Raw genomic sequence first — 14,781 nt, 5'->3', positions numbered from 1 at the left:
CATGAAGCACCTGCGATCATTTTTCACTCCATGAGCTGGCACTTTTTTTTGGTTTACAGTTGCAGTGGAGATGTCATAAATTGACTTTGTGCTGGCCTTTGTCTTTAAACCAAAAGCAAGGAGTAAAATAAGATGATGGGCAAGTGCTTCATGTAGCTTCATTTTGCCATCAACACACCAACGTGTCATATTTGTTTTTCTCAAATCACTGAAAAAACTGCTAATTCCGCTGTCATGATTTGGGAATGTTGATCTACTGTCACGATAGCCGGGTACGGTAGAGGATTTATGACTTGGAAAGCGAAAGCAACAATTACAGTCACAAATAATCTGTTAGAAATGTCTCTTGTCCTGCCAGTTAGGCATGAATCACCTGTCAATCTGCACCTTCTGCTCAAACAGGATGGAACAAAGCTACCTCTGGGCTTTCCAGATTTATTCACTGTCTTTCCAGCCAAGGCCTGAAATATGTTCTCGCTGTGCCTTTTCAATTCCCTACTCCTTGTGTCCTAAAAGCGGAACAAAAACAAGTCATCAGACTTCCAATCCTGTATCAGACAATAACCAATTTTTAATCCACAAGGCGACATTGAGATTAGATGAAAATGAATGATCCAATAAAATCCAACAAGTATTTGTCAATAATCAGAATCACTACCAGAATCATCTTTATTGCCAAGTATGTAGAACACAACAGGAATTTGTCTCCAGTAGAACACGCTGCACTAGTGTCAGACCTCTGCCCTGATAGGTCCCTGCTCTAAAATTGGGGGGAGCAGTGGACTACTCCCTGAAGCTAATCTGATTACTTCTTTTGGTTTGTCTGATTACCTGTAATGTTCTATGTCTGGCTCTGATTACCCTATTAGCTCTGGTATCACTTTATGCCGATGAGGTCTGGCACATATAGGGCCAGAGTTACCAGCACAACTTTAGTTCGCCGACGAAGCTCGAGGAGTGAAACGTCCAACACCTTCAAACAAGTACAGATGACGGCTGAAGAAACCTTTTCATCGATGGACCACTCCTGTTTGACTGACAGCCTACACACGTTTGAGTGAGAATTTTTATAACAATAATCATACATTTCATTTATAAGCGCATTTCAAAACCCTCAAGGTCACTTTATAGAGTCACAGGATAAGTTTTTTGTGGTGTTATTTTCAGTTTAAGAATTGAAAGTTGACATGGGTTCACTTTACATCCTGTTGTACTTTGCTTTACATAAAAAAAAAAAACATGTTTTGACTCCATACCAACAAAATGGCTGTTTCACAAACAGAAATATTAAAACAATAAACAGCACTGTCTGGCATGATGCGCTCCAGGAACTGTGCGCAGGGGTAAGCTAGGCTATGTTTTGGTAGTGTAGTGTGACACTTTTTTTTCAAACTCATTCACTGCCATTCCTGAATTTATTTGGAAATTGAAAAATGTGATGTGGAGCGCCATTCCCGAATTTGTTCGGGTTTTGGTTTTTCTTATATAACTCCAGACCCATATAATTTAGGAATTAACATTTTCTTTTCTGATCAAAGAAGATAGCCAAAGGTTTCTTACGCTGCATTGAATGTTTATCTAGTCCTAAAACTCAAAATTTCCGTGGTTCCTGCAATTTGAGGGAAAATGACAAAAACCCTGGCACTGGAGTGAACACATTTTTGCACATCATTTGGCAGTGAATTAGTTAAGGACATTGATAACTATCGTTATCAATGTCAATTCAATGTTGATATTCGTGTTTCAAATGAACCAAAAACACTTGCTTTAGATCGCTGTAATTAAAATAATTAAGCAAATGTGAAACGCAGGATGGCTCGCTGAAATGTATTGAAATTAATTGCTGTTATATGCAAAGAAAGTTCGCCAAGGTTTCCCCCGCCCTACGTTTTTAACACACCAAATCTGTGCCCCCACCCCCACCCCCACCCCTGCAAAAACCTTTGGACACCCCTGCCTTAAACTATCAATACTGTGTGCAGGCTGCAGTCTGGTTTCATTAAGAAGCTCCACCCCAAATGATGTTGCATTTAAACCCTTCCTTCTTTGACTTTGCAATTCTCCACATTTCACCATTCACTCTGGTCTTGATCGAGCTGCAAGGAGCTCTCACGACATGACTTGACTATGGTCAGACCCAAAGTGTCGTGCGGACAGGACTGGGTCGAATGATGTGTCTTGCGCGACAGCTTCTCAATGAAACAGACGCACCAAAGGAGAGATGGGCATCTTTTCTGCAATTCCATTCATGCAGCAACGGGGAAAACGTCCATTCCCCTTGGTGCTGCTGCTACCAGCGCTGGTTTTGGTTCTGACGCGTTTTTGTGATACTTTTAACCTGGATACGGAGAATCGCGTCGTTTTCACCGGACCACCAGGGAGTTATTTTGGGTATTCCGTGGAGTTCTTCGGCAGCAACTCATCCAGGTTAGACTCAATATTTTATTTCATAAACATTTTTTCAACCCATGTGAAACGTTCAATATCATTTATGACAGTTTCTTGGAATCCATTTATGATGTTTTTGTTTTGTTCTCTTTGTATTTTTGTCGCACCGATGTTCATCCATTGCGTGTCACTAATGTCTTTTCACACATTTTATACACATATAAACAAAATGAAGTGAGTTCAAAGCAATTCTGTCTGTCCTTTATTCGCACACGTGCGCCTTAGTTCGCGCGCCCATTAACACGCACGCACACTCACGCAAAGGCAACTCCGGATTGCAGTCCAAGAGTGATTGGAAACAGACGTGCACGTCTGTCTTTGAGTAATGTTGTCCCTCTAGCACTGGCAGCACTCCCTCTGAAACCTTTTTAGAGCAAGAATGACAAAGACAAGAACAAATACTCTCTCTCTGGTTGTACATAATCAGTGTTATGAAAGAAAAAAAATCTCTCTCTCTCTCTCTCTCTCTCTCTCTCTCTCTCTCTCTCTCTCTCTCTCTCTCTCTCTCTCTCTCTCTCTCTCTCTCTCTCTCTCTCTCTCTCTCTCTCTCTCTCTCTCTCTCTCTCGAGCATGTAGAGACTGGAGGTAATTTTGAGAATGCTGAATGAGAAGCATTTGTTTGGTTGCTGACATGGAATGATTTAGCTCGTGACCATCCAATGTGAATCAAGCCATTCTTGCAGTGTGGTCGGTCAACAGGACAACAGGAAGAGGCTGCTACCCAGCATGAGAATGTTTTTTATTTATTCAACTCATGAGGACAATAGGTTGCATCTGCTGCAGTATACACATCCAAATAATGTATATATCAAGTATATAAATCAATATATATTGTATTGTAACTAAAATAGATTTAATAAAGGATAGAAGTAGGCAAAAGGAAACCAAGATTAACCCTTGGCTAAAAATCGGTCAGGAAATAATAATTGAACGTGTTAACAAATTCATGTGGAAGTCAAAAACACCATGTGATATTTTTTTTTAGCCATGCTATTACCATACACTCCTTTGAAGTAATCTGTTCACATCTCACGTGACCCGGACAACTCTGGTTACGGTTATATCAAATCACCTCAAGTGACCCCTTTGACCCAAAAAGTGTCAACAAGCCCCGAGAAGTTAATCTTCTTGACTGAGTCATCGTGAGCAGGCACTAAAAGGAGAATCAAAACTTTAGCACCATCACCTTGTGTTGAAACTATTTAGAACGGGAGCAATTGGGCTGACTGCAATTTGACTTGATTGCAGCCTCATAAAATCAGAATCTGAACAGTGCCATTCTTAAATTGCTAAACTAAAAAAATATGAAAGGGTTTTCAATATTGAGGTGCTGAGTTAATGGATTGGATTGGGTTAGCCTTTATTAGTCTTGCAGTGGATAAATTTACATTTCACATCAGCAAAGTTATGGAAGGAGTCGAAATACAAAATACAGGAGCTGCTGGAAAGGCAGCCACTCTCGTGGCACCATCTTGAAGTCAAAACAACAATAAAACTAAATAAGAAATAGTGTGACAACACAAAAGACAGACAGTCATTCAATCTTAAGCACGTTTCTGCATCCTCTTTGTTGTATGAAGCAGTTCTTTTCCTTTTGGCTTTTCCCTTCAAGGGGTCGCCACAGCGAATCAGTGTCCTCCATCTTCAGATGTTTGATTTGCATGTTTGTTTTGGCCAAGCTTCCAGACACAACCCTCTGTATTCATCCGGGCTTGTGACCGACACATGAAGACACTGGCTAATGTCCCCTGGCTACCAGAAATTGAGACGAACTGGATTTGAGCCAAAATGGTCTTTGCAAGATCGGTTCAGATTTTTCACACTGTATAAAAGTTGTTGTACGCCGTATGAAGCCGTTCTAGATGAAAAAGGAGAGGATCAAAGCGTCCTTTTCACCAGTGGATAAGGGACGTCAAAGTGGAATGTGCACATCTACTACAAGCTAATGTTGAAAGCAAAAACGCAGCTGTAGCATCCATTGATGAATAGAGATAGTCTCACCCACGTAAATCCACTTCAATTCCAAGCCGCGACAGATCCACATATGCATCGGCACTCTGCGCTGACGCAGCTTTCTTCTCAGCGAGGGCTCCTCAAGCCATGCATCCATCCAGCCGCAGACTGTGCAACAGCACAGACCTTTCCGTTGAACAAAGCGGGCCTGGACAAATGCTGCCCATTACAGGGGCAAAAAAGCACAATCGCCCCAGAGCTGTTGGTGATCAGTATGAATTCATGATTATTTATTGATTTTATGTAATTTTCTTTTTCACATATATGGTTTGACATGGTCAGTCAAAAAATGTTGATAGTTTCATGAACAATTGAATTTTATTTTGGAATTTCAGGAATCTTTTCTGTTAGTTACCAAAATATTATTCATTGTAAGTTGGTCCATATTTGTTTGTTTTTTTATTTTCTTACACGTTAATAAGGATACATTGTGATGCAAACGTGTACTTGTAACAATCTAATAGACAAATGTTACAGTACACAAGGGGGGTTCTTCCGCAGGGGGCATGCATGACAGAAAAAAAAAAAATGAGAGCCACTGCTTTAAGCGAATGGTTTTTTTTCTCCGAAGATTGTGCGGCCATCGAAAAGCAGAGGAAACTCATGACAGATCGCCTGCCACATCTACCCACGCTAATGGGGAAAATAAAAGAAATGACTCTCCCGTATGTGAGGGATGTTTCTCTTCTGAATCGCTTCTTCACCGCACCATGATTCTCTTCTTCCTCTCTGCTGCTCAGTGCAAGCGTTTTGATTGGAGCTCCGAAAGCCAACACCAGCCAGCCCGGAATCGCCGAAGGAGGAGCCGTCTTCCTGTGCCACTGGAGCCAAAACAACTGCAGCGTTATCAACTTTGACCAGAATGGTACAGTGTCTTGTCAATTAAGCCGACATGCGTGACTTCACCTTGACCCCATGGAAAAGTACCTCCTATTTATTTACACAATCATGTTTACACAGCGTCACCATCAAAGCGCCGCCTTATCTATTAAATCGCATATACATGTTCTCTAATGCTCCCATTAAAGAAAATGGACATGATGTCAACTCAGCTGTGTGTAGCCATCCGTGCTGTAATTTCTTCGAAGACTTACAGGGAGCATCTTCAATTAACTGGGGGTTGAAAGTGTGGCACCCTGCCATTTTAAAGCCCCTAATCCGGTGGTTGATGTCAGTCCGATGTGTTTCGATCAAGGCCGGATGGCAACGGATTACGTCCGCGGTGTTGCCACAACCACAGTGACTTCCAATTGGACTCTAGCTGAGTGTTGGGTGCAAATTAGGCACAAGTCACCACTGAGGCAAGGACCCCGGAGGGTTTACGCCGTGCCCCCACCCTGAAAATGATAATTGGCTTCAGCAGAATGGCAGCAAGCCATAAGCACTGGAGGATGACGGACTCTCCCTTATTGTACACGCCATTTTGTATGTGTACAACATTTCCTGTCAGATGGAATGCTTTTTGACAAGAACCCCCCTCCACCCACATGGCACCAAGGAGGCAAAATTACTAATTGGGCACAATTTGTACATTTTGGCTTAGTGGTGTAATCATTTTGCTGTTTTTTTCTTGTCTGCTTGTTGAGTGAACTATGTCTTTGTATTTGCCTACATCTTCTTCTTTTTCTTCTTCCTCTGATTTTTCTTCTTATTTCTGTTCTTCTTCTTCTTCTTCTTCTTCTTCTTCTTCTTTTTCTTTTTCTTCTTTGTCTTTTTCTTCTTCCTCTGTTTTTTCTTCTTATTTCTGTTCTTCTTCTTCTTTTTCTTTTTCTTTTTCTTCTTTTTCTTTTTCTTCTTCTGTTTCTTTGTCTTTTTCTTCTTCCTCTGATTTTTCTTCTTATTTCTGTTCTTCTTCTTCTTCTTTTTTTCTTTTTCTTCTTTTTCTTTTTCTTTTTCTTCTTCTTCTTTGTCTTTTTCTTCTTCCTCTGATTTTTCTTCTTATTTCTGTTCTTCTTCTTTTTATTTTTCTTCTTTTTCTTCTTTTTCTTCTTTGTCTTTTTCTTCTTCCTCTGATTTTTCTTCTTATTTCTGTTCTTCTTCTTGATTGTTTTTTGTTGATTATTTTGCACTGATTTTGAATGGCTTTGTCTTTTTACAGGCGATCAATATTTTTTCATAAACAACGAGAACACTCAAGTTGAGTTTAAATCGCATCAGTGGTTTGGTGCGACTGTGCGTTCTCACGGAAAAAATATTTTGGTAAGAATCATAGCTCGGTAATGTATTATTTTTTTTCACTACAGCGCAAAGAAAGGTTTGATAATGGCTTACATTGAATGAGTTAAGGAGAACTGGCGAATAAACCTCGCTGTACTTTAACACTGCTCATGTTGCTATTTTCAAAAAATGCTCAGTGAAAATGTCTCACGACACACAATGCATTTATTTGGCCTTTTTGTGCAAGACTCATTTTGAACGTTAGGCATACTACAGTGATATTTCTGAATGTGAAAGTCACCGATCAACTGTATGGAAAAATAAATTAATAAATAAAACAAAAAAAAAGCAAAAATGTATGTATGTATGTATGTATGTATGTATGTATGTATGTATGTATGTATGTATGTATGTATGTATGTATGTATGTATGTTTGTATTTATTTATTTATTTATTTATTTATGATTATATCTATTTAGTAAAAATCCCATTTGTGTCTTTCAAGGCCTGTGCTCCCCGGTATTATTGGAGGACAGAACACGACCTGCCTCTTGATGATGTGACAGGAACTTGTTACCTCTCTGTGGACAGCCTCAAATCATTTGTGGAATATGCCCCTTGTCGAACAGGTGAGGTACTACAAGGTTAACAATATTAATTCAAATTGCAGTTAAGTGGTTGACGGTGCACCAAAAATAAATGCATTTTTTTATTTCTGTGATGTGCTCCTTGTATGGTTAAACTTGAAAAACACTTTCCTTCATGACCTTGGATGACTGTGATGTTTTGAAAAAAAGCATGACAAAAAGCGGCCGAGCCATGATGATTGTTAGACGTGTCACTCACCATAAAAAATAAAAAAAAATTCCCATTGCAAGCCCGATGCAATGTTTTGACATCATCACAATCTTTGTGTCAACATGTTGTTTTACTTAGCTTAATAACTGAGGTGGGTAGGGAATGTTTTTTTTATCTTTGCTGCAGAAAGACATGGACCCGCAGGGCAGGGCTATTGTCAAGGGGGTTTTAGTGCCGATTTTACCAAGGTAAGGGAAATATTTGTTATTCAACCCCCAAGTCATTGCTTGCGTTTGGACAGAAATAGCTGGTGGCGATTCAAGCGGGTTTAACGGCCTACAAGAGTTTATTGTGGCATTTGAAGAAACATGGTTTCTCACAAATTCCTTTTTTTCCGTGTATCAGGACGGAAGGGTTGTTCTTGGTGGACCGGGCAGCTTTTACTGGCAAGGTGAGCGCACGGAATGTGAATCTCTTTCAACGAGAGAGACAGTTGAAATACTTGAAAAGCCATTTTACCCGATGATGTTGTAGGTCAGCTGATATCGGCCACGCCAGACGAGATTGTTAAGGCCTACTACCCTTCATACTTTTTACTGTCGGTTGCTGGGCAGATTCAAACGGGACAGGTGCAGGGAAGCTACGACGACAGTTACCTGGGTAAGAAATTTGGATCAGAGTCGCCTCGTTCCTTGTGAATGACGTAAGACTGCCGCGAGGGTGTTTTGACACCTGCTCAAATGCCACTCAACTCCTGACAGGTTATTCCGTAGCTGGTGGTGAGTTCAGTGGGGATGATGAAGAAGGTGAGAAGGTGAAGAAGGTTAAGACGGAGGCAAATATGGTTTTAGTGTTCCGTGTTACCGTTCTAACCTCTTTTTGCTACTCGCTGTCCTTGTCGCAGATTACATCACGGGAGTTCCAAAAGGACTCATGCTGTATGGTTTAGTAAGGAGTACAACGAAACAGATTTTTCCGATCCATGAATGCGGTAATCCATCTCTTTTTGGCCTCTTGAGCATTAATTTGCCATCAATATCTGTCTCGTAGGTGTCCATATTCAACGCACGGGATCTGAACTCACTGCTCAACGTGACCGGAGAGCAGGTGTGTACAAATCTGGCAGAACTTGAGCAAGTCTTGGCCGCCCACCTGTGTATGTGTATGTGTGTATGTATTTATTTATAGGTTTATTTATTTAGTCATGTATTTATTCATTTATTGATAGATTTATTTATATAATTATGTATTTACCAATAGGTTTATTTATTTAGTCATGTATTTATTTATTTAGTTGTTTATAGGTTTATTTATTTATTTTGGGGGGTATAATATTGCAGTCGTCTCTCTATTTTCTACTGCCTATCCTGTTTGGGGAGATGCAGAGAGGCAATCTATCCTTGCTGACGTTGAGGCAAGCCGATTTGCGAACAAGTGACACCGGTTCATCGTGACAGTAAACGTGGCACAATTACGAAACAAAACAAAATCTTCTTTTCCTTTCGGCTTTTCCCTTCAAGGGGTCGCCACAGCGAATCAGTGTCCTCCATCTTCAGAGGTTTGATCCGCATGTTTGTTTTGGCCAAGCTTTTACGTCGGATGCCCTTCCTGACACAACCCTCTGTATTTATCCGGGCTTGGGACCAGCACAAGAAGACTTGTGTCCCCTTTGTGGCTACAGAACAAGCAACCCGCTCAGTAAAAGGCCCCCAAACACAAAATGGTAATTGGCACAGGAATAATCAAATAACCAAAACTATACTCACCATTTGATGAGAATGCTCTGATCTTACCGTGAAATGGGCATCTCTTTCCCTATATTACATCGCATGCTTTATCTTCCAGTCACAGTATATATATCCAAATTACGAAACAAAACAAAATAATGGACAAAAATTCTAAATTTGGAGGAGTCATCCAGACAACATTCCAGGATGTGGTGGTCATATTTCACCGGATGGGTAGGAATACAGTGAAACGCTGCTCATATGATGTCTCAGTGGATTTGAACTTTTGCCCTTTGACCCCCCCCCCCCCCACGTTCCCCACTGCCCTTCATTTGAGTCGCTCTGCATGCTGGTAACAGTCAAACAATCTCTGCTGTTAAAGACTTGTCTTTCAACGGGGCCTCTCATCAGATTTGTGTGTAGACAAGCTACAAATCACCCTGAGTAGAATCGCAGAGGGATGAAATTCAACCCTGATTTTTTTTCCATGTGCGGTATGAAATTGAATTAGACCAACAAAACCTAAATGACTTCAGTTGCTTGAAAATGGAGCGGTGGGCAATCTGTATTGTAGGATAGAGAGATTGAAAGGGAATCCTCTTAGGTTGAAGTTGGAGGGTACAAAAGAGAGAACATGGAAAGAAAATAAAGATATCTGTGATGTAATTAGAGAGTAACCCAGTCTTGTTTTTAATGCTTTCCAGATGGGCTCCTACTTTGGCTACGCAGTGGCATCCACCGACATCAACAATGACGGGTGAGTACACAGAGTGAAAGCGCGCAGATGTTGGAAACATGCAAAAAAGAAGGAAAAAAGGGAGGTGGGAGCTGGGGTTGGTGGGAATGAGGAAAAGGAAAGAAATTCAAGATGGGATTAAGAAATTAAAGTTAAGACTTTATAACCGAGGTCAAACATGAAGGCAATTTCCCACGCTAGCCCGGTCCACTCGTCACTCATTTCAGCAGTGGTGGCGCGTCAGGGCCTTTCTCTGTTGGCCTAAAAATATCTGAATCAGAGACTGCTGTTCATGATATTTTGACCATAAATGTTTATGAAATAATTCCAAATAGTCTTTCAGCTTCCTTTCATTGATTTTCCCTTGTTGTGCTGCTTCCAGATGTGTGTTTTCGTAATTAAGCATTTAACCAATCACATTTCAACCATTATTTGTCACCAGGATCAGAAATCGCCCTGAACGCCTTCACAGTCCGTTATGCGGACCCTGTAGCATAAAATAACTATTCATCAAACTGTTGCTTTCCTTAAGCAATCCGATTTGAAGTTGGAGACGCCAAGGCCTTCTCGCAGGCCTTCTACCAGGCCTTATTTCCTGGCTAACGTTACCCTCTATTGGACTTGTAGTCAATCACACCACACATTTGATATGAGTCACAGCTGTAGCTGCAGTAAAAGTTGTATTGTGATAAAATTGTCATTAAGGGTTGGATTGATTCAGACGTACCACTGTTTTTACCCCCAAATGTCAACAATCAACTCATCAACATCCTTAACAAGTTGACCTTCCTCCGACTTGCTCCCCAGACTAGATGACCTCGTGGTGGGCGCCCCCATGTTCATGAGTCGGGGGTCCAACGGACGGTTGGAGGAGCTGGGCAAAGTTTATGTTTACCTCCAGAAGGGACCTTTGCAGCTAGAGCCCGGCGTGCCCCACCTCATCGGCCGGCAGCCATTCGGTCGCTTCGGCTCTTCGCTGGCGCCTTTGGGGGACCTTAACCAGGATGGATTTAACGGTACCGGCGTCAAATGCCATCTTTTGCTTTTTATCTGCGTCTTTCAAAATAAAAGTGCCATTCTCAATCTGAAAGAGGTTTAAGGGGCCGGGGTGGACTGTCGTTTGGTCTGAGAGACTCTTTGTGGTCAATTGCTGTGCTCTGCCTCCGCTGGCTCTTGGACTGAGCTGCTGAAGTCAGCTGCAAAAATACGCCAGGCGGCAACCGGGGAAAACTCCAGTGCCTTGTTGAACCGTTGCTTAGAGACACTCGCGGCAAATAATTACAACTCCCCCTTCCTCCAACACAGTGTCGGTCAGTCTTAGTGCATGACGTGAATTCTAGTCCTTGCTGCCAGCAGCTCTGCAAATTTCCCGTTCTGTTGACCGTTGTAATTGCCTTAAATGACCATAAAAAAACGACAACAAAAAACACAAGTTGCTTGATGTCTGGTGCTCTTTTGTTGTTCACGATCAGATATGGCCATCGGTTGTCCTTACGGAGGAGAAGAGCAACAGGGACTGGTTCTGATTTACCACGGCGATGTCGGGGGCTTGAAGGACACACCCACTCAGACTCTCTCTGGCTATTGGGCTTCCAGCTCCTTCCCCGCCCACTTTGGTTTTGCGCTACGAGGCAACACGGATCTGGATCGAAATGGCTACCCAGGTACCGCTTCCCACTCTCTGGCATTTGTTTTTTCAACAGAATTCCCTTCTCGTATGGCCCATTTTCTATCTGAAACATCCTCTCATTGCAGACCTTCTTGTCGGTGCTTTTGGGGTTGACAAATCCGTGCTGTTCCGGTGCGTTGAAAGCATACGCCGGTGGGAAAGGTTCATCCCCTGCTAACTCTTTTGCTGTTCGCTGTGTCTTACCTCAGGTCTCGACCAATCGTGACTGCTAGCGCATCTCTCGCTGTACATCCGACGATGTTCAACCAAGAAGAGAAGCTCTGTGAGCTTTCCACCAGCGGTGGAACTACTTATGTGTCTTGGTAAGATCGCCTAAAAATAAAAATAAAAAATGGTAGGACGCAAAAGCCTTCTGAAAATTCTCCAACTTGAATTTAAACGTGAAAAGTCAATAAAGTCAATAAAATTAAATATAGATTGTACCATAATTTCCGGACTATAGAGCGCACCTGATTATAAGACGCACCCACCCCATTTTAAGAGGAAAACTGATTTTGTACATACACAAGCCGCACCTGTAGATAAGCCGCATGTGCCCACATTAAAACATGTAACACAAACACAAAATTAACCCAAACCCGACTTCAAGTCCCGCGAATGAAACTAAATGTCCTTCATTGAAGTCCACAGTCCAAAAATCACAGCTGGAAAAATGAACGGAAAATGAGTCCAGGTCCCGTTGAAAGTAATCCAAGGAAAAAAAAGTGTATATTTCCAAAGGTAAGGGAGGGAAAAATATATATCCACTATTGTCCGCCGCGTCCACAAACAGGTGGCTGGTCGCCGCCTTGCCTCATCTATCGCAGAGTCAGCGATAACTTTATTTTTTTGCAGAAAGTTCAGGTCAAACTCCTCCGTGCCAACGTGCAAAAAAAATCCACAGGGTCTGGTCGAGCCTCTGTCTTCTCTCACACACCGCCGCGGGTTTTTCTTTAACCAACTTTTTACCTCCTCTTCACCTGTTTTTTGTCTGTCCCTCACCTTTACCGGTCCCCACTTAAACCCGCCACCCCGCGTTTTTTCCGCCCCTGCTTTTTCATTGACCCGTGCAAAACATATCAGAATAAGTGTCTAAAATAAATACATTACAAAAATATACAGTTGCAAATATATATTATACATGGGTTACACATATTTACAAAGAAAGACGATACACTGATTGAGTTTTCAAAGTTTTAATAATAATAATATAACTTTCATCCCAAACGGTGCCTGTGACAGGGCAGTTAATGGTAGCAACACGCTAGCAACACGCTAGAGACGATTGTTTTTGCTTTCAGTCTGATCTGCACAGCCGAAACACCTCAGCCATCTGTTCTCTGTGTGTTCACCCAGTCTTCTAGAAAGTTTTCCAGTTCGGGCCACCTGCTTTTATTACCTCGGAAAGCTTTTTTCGTCTTTTTACATTTCTCCAGTTCTTCCCGCTGCCGTTTCCAGCGTCTCACCATCAATTCATTCATTCCAAGTTGACGTGCAGCAGCTCTATTTCCTTCTTTATCGGACTGCTCGATTGTTCTTAGCTTGAAAGCTGCGTCATATGCCTTTCTTTTTGCATTTTCCATGATGAGGGTATGATCACGCTAATTTAATTTATGCACAAGACAAGAAGATGCAGTCTTCCTCGACGTATATATTCCACCGGTCTAAATCTTACCTTTTCTACTCGAGCGCCGCTTAGCGGCCGTTAGAAAAATTACATAAATTGGCCGCATCACTTAATAAGCCGGGCGGCCCGGTAGTCGAGTGGTTAGCACACCGGCTTCACAGTGCAGAGGTCGCCGGTTCGCGTCCCGGTCCGGCCTCCCTGTGTGGAGTTTGCATGTTCTCCCCGGACCCCGGTTTTCTCCGGGTCCTACGGTTTCCTCCCACACTCCAAAAACATGCATGGCAGGCAGATTGACCACTCCAAATTGTCCCTAGGTGTGAGTGTGACTGCTGTATGTCTTTGTGTGCCCTGCGATTGGCTGGCAACCAATTCAGGGTGTCCCCCGCCTCGTGCCCGAAGACAGCTGAGATAGGCTCCAGCAACCCCGGCGACCCTAATGAGGAATAAGCTGTACGGAAAATGAGATGAGACTTAATAAGCCGCAGGGTTGAAAGTTTGGGAAAAAAAGTAGCGGCTTATTGTCCGGAATTTACGGTATATTCAAATGAATTTGGTCTACTGCAACATCACCACTTTCAGTTTAAGGCGATAAAGCAAATAGGCTAAATATCATTCAAAATTTTGGGGCCTACGACCATGTATCCCACCCGGTGAGATCAAGGTGTGCGTTGAACAGCAATTGAATCCTTTCTACACGTTCGTAACAAACAAAACGAGTCTGAACATGTGAAAAAATGTCTAAAACAATTATCTAAGGAAGCTCAAAAATAAAACCTTGATGAGAGGAAGAACAATATTTAGTTTCTCAAATTAAATTATTTTGTCTTTTTTTTTTTTGGGTGACCGTGTCAAAAGCCAGTTTCACCATATTCCGCGAGGCCTCTGAAAAATGGACGCAGGGGCCATAATTTGGACACCTCTGCTTTAAAACCTTGACCTCCTGCCAAAACAGTATTGCATGTAAATAGTGTTTTTTTTAAATCCCCCTCTTTCGCGGAAGTCTGACTTAATCAACCCAAAGCTCCGGCGTTTAAATCGAGGTCTGGAAATAACCAAACATGGAAAATATGATGATTGTTATGTAACACCTGTCACACTTCTACTTCAGTTCTTTCAAGTTTCCCCACAAGTCGTTCTTAACTAGAAATGCAGAAACACAGCGGAGGAAGAGGGGACTTATCCAACGAGGGTTCCAAAAAGTCACGTTTAAGTCTCATGACGCCTAATACAAAATTAGGTGGCTGAATTTTTTTTCAAACAGGTGGACTACAAAAAATAATAACAAACAAACAAACAAAACACATAAATAAATAAATAAATAAATAAATAAATGCACAAAAAATAAATCCACACAAAATAAACAAACAAATACATAAATACACAAAAAAACAAACAAATACATAAATAAATAAACACACAAATAAATACATAAATATATCCTAAATAAATAAATATAAAATAAATAAACACATAAATAAACAAACTGAGAAACAAACAAACAAGCAAATAAATAAATAAATAAATAAATAAATAAATAAATAAATATGTCAATAAATAAATATGTCAATAAATGACTGGATAAATGAATAAACACACGAATAAATA

At 41.4% G+C, this 14,781-nt stretch overlaps 1 protein-coding gene across 3 annotated transcripts in view; it reads left to right on the top strand.

Moving 5' to 3' along the window:
- The first annotated feature begins 2,061 nt into the window (after nt 1-2,061).
- LOC148890750 (integrin alpha-5-like) overlaps nt 2,062-14,781 on the top strand; it is a 28,991-nt gene continuing 16,271 nt past the window's right edge. For 2 of the 3 annotated variants that reach the window (XM_089009676.1, XM_089009677.1), the window contains exons 1-15: nt 2,062-2,427; nt 5,202-5,326; nt 6,560-6,660; nt 7,125-7,248; nt 7,604-7,665; nt 7,823-7,868; nt 7,952-8,077; nt 8,179-8,223; nt 8,322-8,365; nt 8,468-8,524; nt 9,849-9,901; nt 10,688-10,896; nt 11,353-11,544; nt 11,636-11,681; nt 11,759-11,872. In XM_089009676.1, the coding sequence (XP_088865802.1) occupies nt 2,222-2,427; nt 5,202-5,326; nt 6,560-6,660; nt 7,125-7,248; nt 7,604-7,665; nt 7,823-7,868; nt 7,952-8,077; nt 8,179-8,223; nt 8,322-8,365; nt 8,468-8,524; nt 9,849-9,901; nt 10,688-10,896; nt 11,353-11,544; nt 11,636-11,681; nt 11,759-11,872 (1,550 nt within the window). In that variant the 5' untranslated portion in view covers nt 2,062-2,221. Of the gene's footprint in view, nt 2,428-5,201; nt 5,327-6,559; nt 6,661-7,124; nt 7,249-7,603; nt 7,666-7,822; nt 7,869-7,951; nt 8,078-8,178; nt 8,224-8,321; nt 8,366-8,467; nt 8,525-9,848; nt 9,902-10,687; nt 10,897-11,352; nt 11,545-11,635; nt 11,682-11,758; nt 11,873-14,781 lie in introns of those variants that run through there. The other variant, XM_089009678.1, reaches the window with a different exon arrangement.

Source organism: Hippocampus bargibanti, linkage group LG12 (genome assembly GCF_051943395.1).
Source record: "Hippocampus bargibanti isolate YZ-2025 linkage group LG12, ASM5194339v1, whole genome shotgun sequence".
Lineage (NCBI taxonomy): Eukaryota > Metazoa > Chordata > Actinopteri > Syngnathiformes > Syngnathidae > Hippocampus > Hippocampus bargibanti.
The sequence above is the reverse complement of the archived record's forward strand: the minus strand, read 5'-3'. Positions and strand labels throughout refer to the sequence as shown.